This window comes from Bactrocera dorsalis, chromosome 4 (assembly GCF_023373825.1).
Source record: "Bactrocera dorsalis isolate Fly_Bdor chromosome 4, ASM2337382v1, whole genome shotgun sequence".
NCBI classification, from domain to species: domain Eukaryota; kingdom Metazoa; phylum Arthropoda; class Insecta; order Diptera; family Tephritidae; genus Bactrocera; species Bactrocera dorsalis.
The window spans coordinates 12895756-12907863 of NC_064306.1; the positions used below are offsets into that span (position 1 = coordinate 12895756).

The following is a 12108-nucleotide window of genomic DNA, read 5'->3' on the forward strand; positions in this document are numbered from 1 at the left end:
GATTGTTTTCATATTCATTTTTCGATAAACTTAGTGATCAAACTAGTAGTCGTGTATCGATAAATGTAAAAAAGTCTTTCAGACGAGAGACCCTTTTTTTTAAAATTAAAAATAAATTGGCCAAATATTGTAAAAGCAATACAGAAAAAATATTGTTCATCGATATATATTTCCGTTTATTTCTATATTTTATTAATAATTAAACTGTTATGGTAATTTTGAAAATAATGTTTATATATTATTGATATTATATTGTACATTATCCATACGGTGACGCAAAAAACATTGTGTATTCCAAATTTTCATTGATTACAATTACAACGAAATATTTAAAACATATTCACCCCTCACAAACATTTGAAGCTACATTTTGGTCCATATTGATCTTCTTTTCATGGATATATGTACATATGTATATGAACTGGTGTACATATGTATGTGTCGATTGGTGGTCATCTGCTAACCTTTATTTACATCCGGTTCGATTCATCTACAATAACGTGATACGATGTAAAAACTCAAAACAAGCCAAATTGTGCAATATTTGAAAAACCCCGGACCATACAAATAGTATCAGGCAATCACTACACCACTAGTTGTGGTCATTCAAATGTACATACATATGTACATATGTATGTATAGTCATGCGCGAAGAGTTAAAAGTTTTTGCCCATACAAATATGCATATGTACATATGTAGAAATAACTTAAGTTTAATTTTGAATGTGCACATACATATGTACATAGGTACACATCTCGTCTGCTTTTTACAGAAGGCAAATATATAAGTAATTGTAAGTGTTTGAATATTGGAGTTTTAAAATAATGGTGAGCAATATTAAATTTTTCGTAGATATTGGTACTGCTCTTTGAGATTATCTATGTGTATTGAACCTCAGTCGATCTTTGATGAGTTCAAGTTGATTTTTGACGTTCAAACGAATGAGTTGATTGTTCGTTTTGTCGTTGACCGATGATTGACTCTTGAACGCATGAATGGAGTACAGTGACCTTGTTCAGTTTTGTTTACATTTACTCTTTTTGTTTCACTTCTTACATAAACAATAATAAACAAACTATTGCAATTTGCTCGAAATTCCCACCTTTGGTCCATGTCAATACAAAAACTACGAGTATGCGGTAGGCACCATACAAGTATGTATGTATATGCTTATACATATATGTATTTGGTTTATTTATTTAAATCTTGCTGAGAAACGAATCGAACATAGATAAGTTTCAAGTTTTTTGTCTTAAATGAATGCATAATATCTCAAGTAGGAAAGCTTAACATCAGATTTCAAAATTTTGAGACGTTTTCCTCCACAACTAACGTTTTCAAGTTGGTGCCAAATACCTATGCATGCATAAGTTACGATGTAAAGCGTTTTCAAATTTGTTAATATTTTCATTTTACAAAAACAAATTAACCGATTTTTTTACAAAAAATTTTGGTTTTGCATTCAAAGTGTTAAGTGTTCCCAAAAACGGAAAAATTTAAATTTCGAAAACCATCTCCAGCACTCCCTGACCATAGAGATTTTCTAAGTATACAAAATTAATTGTTTGATTTCAGATGATGCAGCACCGAGTTATGTTTTATGGTCACCGCAATTCAACTTTTTCCCGAAACGCTTCAGTGTAATTGCTCGCATTGCCGTTATGATATAATAAAATAACTCTACTTGATAAGATTTACTATAATCTTTACACAATTTGGCATATGTTATTTCTATTGGTAACAAAAACTTGAAGATATAGGGATTATGTTTGTGAATTAAATTTATTTATTCCGACTTTCTTTGTAACAAGGCACACAGTTGATACAGAGAATGTAAAGACATGTTTTAAGTTCTCTGCTCTGTTATTACAACATACTTATTTCAATCCCAAAAATGTTTTCCGTTTCCTGTGCTTTGACATTTCTCTGCTATTTTGCGATGTGCGATATATAGAACTAGATATTCTAAATATCGATTTTTTAAAAACTAATCGTTTATTAATAAACATCTCTATCCTAGTTGTATTATTATATTTATTTAACATTTATTCTGTTGTTGTGCAAAATATCTATAGTTATATTACAAACAAAAATTTTGTCTGTGATCGAGCATATAATCAAATACTCGAATTTAATTGTTTAATAATTTATTATATCATATCACGAAGTGGAAATTTTAGGTAAACAAAAGAGATATGTAAGCATGTATATGTATGATATGTTCTGCATGTTAGAATCAGTTTATTTCTTTTATTATAGAAGTGGAGCCAAATCTGAAGTTGAGAATCTTTAAGCCACAATCATGTTAAAGCGTCAGCGTTGTGAAGATTTCGACACATTTGTGCCACAAACTAAAAAGCTTATTAGTGACAAAATTGTGGACCAACGCGATCAAAATAAAATGAACAAAATTCATCGTTAGTTATTTATCCATGTGATGTTATAAATTGAAAGTTTAATATATTTTCTTTGCATATCTTTAGAAAAGACCATCAACTTATTATTCAAAGCAGCACGTGTACAAAAACCACTAGAACAGGCCCAATCAGAGGCGGCCGGGGAAGTGGAAGTACCACTATGGCAGCAGGTTATTTTACGTGGTAATGGCGAAATATCATCAAAAAATGTTACAGATCTCATAGTTGATCTCTCTTTGGAGAGTCGCAAGTCAAAATGCTGTCACCGTGAAGCTTACATACGTAGTGATTGTTGTAATTGTTCACAAGCGCTGTGTGAATATTGTGGACACTCATGTGCAGAATGTGGTGTATTCCTATGCGACAGTTGCGTTTCCCTATTGTGAGTTAATTGTAATTTTACGAAGATAATCAAAAAATAATAATAATTGCCTTTATCTGATTTACAGTGGTTGCGGTAATGTTGAACGGCCAATATGTGAAAAGTGTTCTTTATTTCAAAATTTATAATTTTCTCATAATTTTGTAACTACCCGCAAGCTTTATTATAATTTATAAAACTAAAGTTAAATACTTTTCGTCTTTTTTAGTATAATCCAACGTGCTTTCTTTTATTAAAAAAAAAATTTAGTTATAGAAATCAAATGTACTTTTATATTATTTATTTTGCAAGCTAAGAAATATCAAATGTTTTCTGTGTAGTAACGTTGTCGCTGAATTTTATTAAAGAAGCACATAATTATTTTTATTTTATTATATGTAATTCCTGAGGATATTAAGGTTATGCAGGGTTTGCTAGTGATATAATTACCATAGGAGTCATTCGTAAGAAGACACCAAAATTAGAGCTGCATAATCTAACTTGTTGTTCCGTAAACTATGTATTTGTTAACTATAAATTCATTTAATAAAACACTTAATTTATATAAAATTTATGCATATACATACATATATTCCATACGATTTTAAACTAATACACAAATATTTACACTTTACCCTTAAATTTGTGATACTTTTTATGATCTTTAACATATAACTCGTATACTTGTCGAGCCGCTTCATTAGAACAACGTAATATAAAACGTCCAACCCGGTGATCACAAATTCCGATCAAATCATAGCATATACTATCAATGTGCGTTTTGATCTATAAAAATATGAATATTATATGTTAAAACAATTTAAATATATAAATATTTAACCAACCTTCGGATATAAAGTTGTTGCGCGTTTATTTGCAACAATTAAGCTTATAACAAAAGTAAGCACAAATGGTGCAACACGCTTAACATGTACGCTATGCGAAGCTATCAAATGCATTAGAGCTTCTAATTTCATTGCCAACTCCGCTAAATCGTCCAACTCATTGGCCGATAGTGCCGCATCTTTTTGTCTGTCACTTTTGTACCAAACAATGGATTGTATGAGGTCCTTAAATATGTGCATAAATTGTGGTACGCGATCCATAAGTAGTACATGCCTTTGTCTAATCAGACTGCCGAATAAGCCACTCATAGCACAATGTAATTGTTTAAATGTATCCAAATTATTTTCAGATAGTGGAAATTGTTTTATATTGATATCCATAAGAAGTGAAAGTATGTCGTCCAAAGTGTCCGTTGAAATGGGAATCTGCAAGAAATAACAATAAACAAATTTTAAAATTTCTATTATTTGCGTAAGACCGTAAATTTATTTTCATCTGAAATTTTGTACTCGTATGGAAAACTTTCTTATTTAGCAAGATATCTTAACGAAATTGGGCATCATCTAGCTTCCAAATTCTTGTATGAAATCTTTTGTATTTGTGAAAGATATAGCTTCCGTGCAATCGAAGTTAATGTCTTTTTCTCGTTTCTTTTAAATTATTAATTCAATAGTTTAATACCATTTTATTTTCGACTAACGATTGCTGCGCTGCCAATAGTGCCAAAACTTGTTCCTTGTCCAAAAATTGCTGCTTCTCATCTTTTCCAAGACGTAATATAATGTTGCATGTGATGGATTTAAATTTATCATTAAAAATCTGTTTTGGTAAGAGAAATTACTTGTTAACAGCAGACATTCAGCTTATTTATGTACTAAACTTACAGCGCCTTTAATCGTACTAAAGGAACATTTTGCTATTAATTCAAGGCATCTTAAAATATTTCTAAAATCCTTTATATCATCCAAATTGTTGCTCAAGCTCTGTAGTGTTATTAGTAAATCTTCATTGGTTTTATTACCAATAATCATTTTGACCGCTGTCTCTGTGGTTTTCCCAGTATTCGTTTCATTTACGCTTGAGTTTTTCAAATCTGCGTTTATTTGTTGCCAATAGTGACTAAGCACAAACTCTATTTCATCTTGATCCAAATGCAAAAGTTGGCGATGATTTAACGCCACTTGCAACAGACGTATGGCATACGGATTGCGGTAGTCCATCTGCAAATTAAATTGAAAAAATATCGAAATTTTAAATATTAAGTAGATAGTTATTTTTGTCATAATTACAGAGTGTCCAATGTATATTTTACAAATACGACGAAAGTTTTCATCCACTAATACGGTCAACTTATCACTCCCATTATCGATGCCAGCTGCCGCGCTCGTTAGTACAGAATTCACAAATGGCGCGAAACCAGCTAAAGTTTTCTCAACAAATTTCTTATCTTTCTTGACAGAGTTATCTAATGAAGCATCTAATTCCTTTGCGGCTTGCTTATTAAAGTACCCGTTTATATATTTGGAGTAAATTGCTAAAATACGGTCAAAATATTTTCGTATACGTTTAGCGCTAGGACCACTAATTGCAGCGAGGGTTTCTATGGCGAGTAGCAAAAGACGTCTCTGATCTTCACCTAGTTTACAATCGGAACTTTGTGCGGATTCTAAGTTTTCAGCCAAGGAAGTGAGAAACTGTTCACTACCTTTTTCCTCGGTTTTTATGGAGGAAAAGATGAATTCATAGAATTGCCACAACCTTGCAACAGGTAGAATCTTTAAAATTGTCGACAATGAAAAATATTTGAAGATCGGTACATGTGGACCAAAATGAAGAAAATCTGAAATGAAATGAGGTTGTAGTAGTTATAATTAATAAAATGCATTGGTTTTTTTAATTACTGACATAGAATTTTCGAAATTTCTCTTTACCTAATATTATTTCAAAGACATCCGAAGCATATTTATTAGCTTCTATTTTGTTCGTTGCACTCAAATCGCTGTAAAATGCTAAAAATAATGCAAATATCAAGCATTTATTTTGCCTTCGTAAATGTCCCAGTGGTAATTGTCGACAAAGATGTAAAACCTTTTCTATTTCCTCAGGCGCTGGAAGTTCTTTCACTTTATACTCGTTTTCAGCGAGTGTCTCGATAATTTTTTTTAACTTTATCAACTTTTTATCTGCTGCATTCTGGTCAGCACGTATATATTCGTTTAATGAGTTGAAATTACAATTTAAAGAAGCTAGAATGGAACCCTTCGCAACAGTTTGAAAATGTTGGGAAAAACGTGCGCAAACAGCGATTGCCAGTATTTCTAAAGAGTCCAAATCTTGTGCAATTACGTTTATTTCAGCTTTTGTATCAAGCAGGCGAGGTAATATGCTAGCCTTGTCGTGCTGGCTCATGCGACTGAGAGTCCACTTCATGCTAGGCATTTTTTGCAATAGCGTCACGACGTCATATTGCAAGTTGTCTTCATTCGTGAGAGGCAATATAGATTGCAGTTCAACTGCACTGCTTTCTGCTGTTAATTTTAAAAGGGAAATTGCTTGAGCACTTTGCAGCTTCAGGCGATTATAAAGAAATTTGCTTTGCGATTTGCCAAAATTCATTACGCGTTCTTCCAATAAGGTCCACTCTTCGGTGTTCAGAAATGCATGTAATTGCTCTGGAACTAGCGAGTTTTCTATATGTCCATCTGGACGATAGTAGTGCAGTAGAAGTTTGAAATAACTTGTATGAAAGGCACATTCCAGAAATGCATTTAATTTACGTTCATTATGCTCTTGGGCAAGTAGCAATCGTGCAAATTCAGAAAGGCCTTCTTCGGTAACTCGAAGCTGTTCATTTATTTCGTTCGAAAACTTATCATATTGTTCGCCCAAGCGGCTACCCGCAAAATATTGACAAAGTAAAGCGGCATGTAAATCCAAGAGAAACTGGTTATTCTCTTCATATGGCACATCAGTTTTATCATGTAAGTTTTGTAGCAACTCCCTTAAGGAATAAAGCAATGACTTCCAAATTACTAGAGAAGGTTTAGACACGAGTCCGGTTATTAATTTTGAAAATGCAACTCCCACACTTTTTGACGGCCAAGCTGCTCGGAGATATGGAAAAGAATGCTCGACTTCGTTATTGCTTTCGCTGTTAATTTCTGTTGACACATTATGAAACTCTTCGAAGATAACATGCAAATAATCTATGTCGGTGTCTAATTCTGCTCTGTGGGGTTTTGATTTCTTAGCCGTGTTTTCATCCCCTCCTCTCGATTTTCGTTTCAAAGTTTTTTCCGTTATTTTATTTGTTACAATTTCAAATTTGTTTAACCATTCTTTAAGGCTTTTGAGCATGTTGAAAACCAGTTTCTCCGCTCGACTTAAACGTCTAAACATATCCATTAGGGACACAAGATAATCGCCAAATAAAACTTGTTCTTCTTGGTCCTTTTTTTCCGCGACTATCATCCAAGTTGTTATCTAAATAAAAAATGTAAATTAAAATTTTAATTTTTTACTAGAAAAATTTAATACCTGGAAGATGTCTTGCTCCAAAATAAGTGGATTTAGACGCAAAGCTGCGCACAATAGCATTAAAACCTCACGCAAATGATCTTGTTTACCTTGTTGAATGCACTTAAAAAGTTCTTCACCCAAGTAAGTCAGTGCGGGTGGTTGATTTTCCAAATCCATTTTGAAGTTTAGACTGATGTCATGTTTACGCAAAATTTCCAAAGTATAAGCACCTGCGGTTATCATCATTTTCGCTTTAAGAGAATCTTTTTGTCCAACTTTTTCGATTTCTTTCGCAAGTTCTTTGAATACGCGCTGCAATAAATGTTGAATATAACTTTCAACGCCCCGTCTGTTGACAAGAGTACATTCCAGTGTTATAAGTCTTACAAATAAAGGCAATTGCATTATACGTTGTACCAAAGATTCATCTTGCAATTCATCCGTCAAAAGACGTTCTAATTGTAATAATTCATCAAAGAAGCAAAGAGAATGCGTCCGCAGCGTTAGAACCACACGAACAAGTGGCTGCAAAATATACAAGCGATAATATTTGTCATAGCGGGCAGTATCCCCTGTTCTTTTAATGTGACCTCGTAAGTGACCAAGAATACTGGAAAAGAATTTGGTTTCGTTTGCAGTATTTATAATTTTAGTTTTGGTAGAATTAATTGGTTGATTCGACGACTTCAATTTCTTTAAATATAATTCATAGCAATTAAGTAATGATGAATAAACTTGCGCATGTATCTCATAATCTGTGCGATATAAATCTTGTAAGACTTCAAAATCACACAGATGGCACAAAAGTTTTGGCCAATCGCAATTCGTTACTACTTTATTGCTATCAGCCCATTTGTTGGCTAATTTCAAAATCATTTCAACAAATTTCTTTTTTGTATCTTGAACAATAAGGCCCGGTTGAGCGCGCATTTGTAACAGTTCAGTAAACTCCTCAAAAGGCATTTGTTCTATCGGTATCTTTACTGCTGCTGTGGATAACCAATTCAGGACTATGTCATATTTACTTGACAGCGTAAACTCGGCCGAATTCCAAGCTTTCAATGCAAATTTAAAATTCTCAAGAAATGATAATTCATTGCGACACAGCCAATTCAAAAATTCTGTAAATGCACACATATGTAATATTTAATAAATTAGCACACTTAAATTTTGTAAAATACCGTCTTCCGTCGACATTTTTATTATTTCTTTTTTGTATTGAAAAGAAATTAGACTAGTCTTCTATACACGACGTAAACAAATACTACACGTGCTTGAATGAAAACATATGACAGTGTTACCTACATCAATTCTAAAGTAAGCTCTCTTTTTAATGACCGGTTTTGTTTTAAAATCAGATAATAGAGACATCTAAATTAATTTTTATAATTTAATTGATTTAGTTATGAAGATTTTATATAAATCTCTCTTATATTTAAATTGAAAATAAATCAGGGTATATCTTTTAATCACGAATTGTATAAAATCATTTATCGATATACTATCGTCCTTCTCTAACGTTATTTTGATGGTTTGACATCTATTTTTGCCATTTATTAATTGTCGGAGTTTTGGCGTGACAAATATTCGAAAATGGCTTTAAAACTGAATCGTGATGATACTATTAATTTGATACGAATTTATGAACAGTATGAATGCCTTTGGAATTGCAGAAAGGAATCTTACAGAAATTCTGGTTTAAAAGAGAAAGCATGGGAAGAGATTGCAAACTACTTCGACACAGATGTACACGAAATGAAAAAAAAGATTAAGTATCTCCGCACAGCATATGTAGCCGAACTTAGAAAACTGGAGGAATGGAAAAGAAAAGCTCCTAATTCAACTGAAATATATCAGCCTAAATTGTATTATTATAATGATTTCAACTATTTGAGTAGTACAATAGTGATGAGAAGAAGAGAGTTTATTGAAGATGACGAGGATAACGATGATGAAATAAGTCTAAAAAAGGAAGACTCATACGATGAGGTTAATTTTTTATAAGCGGTATTAAACTTCATTCGTAATTTTTAAATAATTTACAGTTAAGTAACGATAACTGCGAACGTCTACAAGAGAGTGAAGCTGTTTGGGAAAAATGTGCTCCCGAAGATTATCTAGACGAGGACTTACAACAGGAGGAATCTAAAAAAATAAGATTGGCATCTCATCCAAGTACCAATTCGTCAACTTCTGCAAACATTTCTATATTCAGTACGAAAGATAATCAACATAAACGCTACTCTAACAAGCCATTGGAAACAGATGATATGTATTTAGCTTTTGGAACTAGCATAGGTTTACAACTGAAACATCTGAAACCTGTTAATGCAGCTAAAGCTATGGCAAAAATACAGGGAATTCTCACTGAACTTGCTGTTTCAGAAGTATAATTATGTATTTATAACTCATTTCATATAGTATTTTTTAGACGTAATATTACAAAAGTTTTGTCCATGAAGGTCCTAGCTTAGATCCAAATAAAAAGACTCGATAATTAAAAAGGAAATAGTTTCCTTATTACTGAACAACAAGATTGATAGACTGCAAACCCTATATTTCACACGGCTGTAGAAAGAAATGTATTTAAGCGTATATAGTAGTATATGTAAGCCTATGTACATATATAAGGAATGTGTTTATGAAAGTGGGAGTTTTTGTAAAAAACAATTCAATTTGAGGGGAAATAACGGACACTAACCTAAACGTAAACTAAACCTTCTAGATCAATTAATAAATATGATGTATTCTTTATCAACTTTATATTTAAATAAGCTACGGTATATAACATTATTTAAATACGAACAGCTCTCCAAAGCGCAGGTAATTTCAGCTTACATTGTTTTGAGTTGCCTTCAAATTTGGGTCATTTGAACGCGCCATTTTGGATTGAATCCATTCGTTTGCATGCATACGTTTTATATGAACGTACATATTAGATTTTGAGCGGCATTCTTTTGAGCAGTGTGGACAAGAGTACAATTGCGCTCCCGTGTGTGTGGCCATGTGCTCCTAAAAAGTAAAAAAAAAATGGTGAAATAAAATTTAAAAAATAGTAACTCATATACAAAAACTTACTTCTAGGTTTCTGCTCTCTTTAAAAGTTTTGTCGCAAAAGCTGCATTGTAAATCGTATTTTTTCTTGTGCATATAATTAATATGACCTCTTAAGGCGGTGCGAGAACGACATTTACGTCCACAATACTTACAGTCTGCGTCGGTATTATTGTGTTTGAACTGGTGTAATCGGTGGACATGTTTATTTTTTGACCATTCTCCGCAAATATCACATTGTACAGGTGGTTCTATAATTCCCTGATGCTCAAGCACATGGCGTTCAAAAGATGGCTTAAACTTGAATGCTTTACCACATACGTCACATATGTGCCGATGAAGATCCTCGTGTATGGCCTCTTTGTGTTTGCGCAAGCGTTGAGGTGTTGCAAAGCTATTAAATTAAAGTAATTCAGGATTACTTCAGTTAGTATTTTGATAATATTAAACTTTATTTTAATATTTACCTTTTCGTGCATATTTCGCAGTTATAGACTCTATTGTCTTCATGTTTTCGTATATGATTGTCGAGACATTTTTGCCCGCGAAATACTTTAGAACAAATATGACAGCAAACAGTTTCGTGATTAACTTCCTTTTTTGAATGAATTATTTTAATGTGGCTTGCCAAACATTTACTTGACTTCAATTGTTTCCCGCAATCTTCACATCTAGAAAAATTCGTAAAGAAGATAAGCACTTTTCTTTGTACCTTTGTTCTGTATTACTTAAATTTACTGGGGTTTGTATGCCACTGAACGTGCTCTGCTAGCAAACTTGGTTTCTGGAATGTTTTACCACAACACTTTACAAACGCTGTGCTTTTATGGATTTGTGTGAAATGTAAACGGAGATCGTTATAGGTCTCAACACATAAACCGCATATATCACAGTTCAGCAACATGAAATTTCCAATAATTTCATTATTTAGTTTCGAAGCTTCTTTCCTCAATACGTTCTTTACTGGACGGAAATCAACGTTTTTAAATTTCCGTTTGATATTCTTAACACGAGCATAACTTTTTACATTGTTTTTTGTGTGCTTTGAAATAGTTTCAATTTTTTCCTTCAAATTTATCAATGGAACATCATCTAAAACAACACAAAAACAATATTAAATAAATACTACGAACGGAATTAATTATAACCATATATTACCTTCAATCGACTCGTTGTCATTTCTCCAATCATCTTCTGCTACTACATTTCCACATTCCTCATCTAAGTCAAATTTGATGTCTGGCTTAATATTTATATTTTCGGAGGTTGTTGCTAAGTCGAAGATGTTGCTATAGGTTTCATGTGAGACAGATATATCCTTCAAATCCAAGAGTATTTCTTCTTGATTATCAATGTTCTCTCCCGTAACATCGATTAATACCGGTGTAACATCCTCTACTTTGTTACATTTTACGTCAAGAAACTCACTGCCCAACGAGCTCTGTTTTAAATCCACAAATATCCAAAATTTATGGAATTCTTCCAAATGATCACCGCAATCTTCACACAATGAAGTCGATATCGGATCATCTTGCGCTACCTGTAAACAATCAATCAGTAAAGTGCATTCTTATGAGGTGGCAAACAATTGACAATTTACCTCCAAGTGGAAGTACTTTGTTATAAGTTTAATCAATTTAGATTCCGTATGAGGAGACTCAAATAAATATATCGCATTTTCCTGAGCTAAATTTCGCAAGCACAATCGACAAATCATTCCCATAAAAGAAATAAAACTTCTTACTAAAAATTTGTTAATAATACCACAACAAGTTACGACCACTGAAACTCCAACACGATGAAATATATTTTGTATGTAATAAATCTTGTTTTTAAGCTTCTTCTTACTCAATGCACCTTAACATTCAGTCACAAAATAACAATATACCGTGTTTCTAACTTATAGGTTT

The 12108-nt window shown here is 32.6% G+C and overlaps 4 protein-coding genes across 6 annotated transcripts; 2 read left to right on the top strand and 2 right to left on the bottom strand.

Annotated features, from left to right (window-relative positions):
* Positions 1 to 2001: 2001 nt before the first annotated feature.
* On the top strand, positions 2002 to 3160 carry LOC105234220 (hypothetical protein). Of its 3 annotated transcripts, XM_029548512.2 has the most exons (5): positions 2050 to 2109; positions 2144 to 2198; positions 2261 to 2418; positions 2485 to 2800; positions 2868 to 3160. In XM_029548512.2, exons 3-5 carry the CDS (start codon positions 2304 to 2306, stop codon positions 2926 to 2928), a joined length of 492 nt encoding a protein of 163 aa, XP_029404372.2. In that variant the 5' UTR covers positions 2050 to 2109; positions 2144 to 2198; positions 2261 to 2303; the 3' UTR covers positions 2929 to 3160. The 3 variants fall into 3 exon arrangements, with proteins under 3 accessions (XP_011214809.2, XP_011214810.2, XP_029404372.2); XM_011216507.4 differs by having other exon boundaries at positions 2002 to 2198; XM_011216508.4 differs by having other exon boundaries at positions 2035 to 2181.
* Positions 3024 to 8469, bottom strand: LOC105234219 (hypothetical protein). Its single transcript, XM_011216506.4, has 8 exons — positions 8326 to 8469; positions 7163 to 8265; positions 5557 to 7108; positions 4915 to 5465; positions 4510 to 4845; positions 4307 to 4444; positions 3625 to 4050; positions 3024 to 3565 (listed from the first exon to the last, which is right to left on the bottom strand). Exons 1-8 carry the CDS (start codon positions 8339 to 8341, stop codon positions 3404 to 3406), a joined length of 4284 nt encoding a protein of 1427 aa, XP_011214808.2. The 5' UTR covers positions 8342 to 8469; the 3' UTR covers positions 3024 to 3403.
* A 197-nt stretch (positions 8470 to 8666) lies between these two features.
* LOC105234222 (uncharacterized) lies at positions 8667 to 9898 on the top strand. Its single transcript, XM_011216510.4, has 2 exons — positions 8667 to 9133; positions 9190 to 9898. Exons 1-2 carry the CDS (start codon positions 8738 to 8740, stop codon positions 9535 to 9537), a joined length of 744 nt encoding a protein of 247 aa, XP_011214812.2. The 5' UTR covers positions 8667 to 8737; the 3' UTR covers positions 9538 to 9898.
* Positions 9890 to 12036, bottom strand: LOC105234223 (transcription factor grauzone). Its single transcript, XM_011216511.4, has 6 exons — positions 11799 to 12036; positions 11357 to 11738; positions 10927 to 11290; positions 10666 to 10869; positions 10223 to 10592; positions 9890 to 10156 (listed from the first exon to the last, which is right to left on the bottom strand). The coding sequence occupies exons 1-6, from the start codon at positions 11919 to 11921 to the stop codon at positions 9974 to 9976; spliced, it is 1626 nt and encodes a 541-aa protein (XP_011214813.2). The 5' UTR covers positions 11922 to 12036; the 3' UTR covers positions 9890 to 9973.
* Between the last annotated feature and the right edge of the window lie 72 nt (positions 12037 to 12108).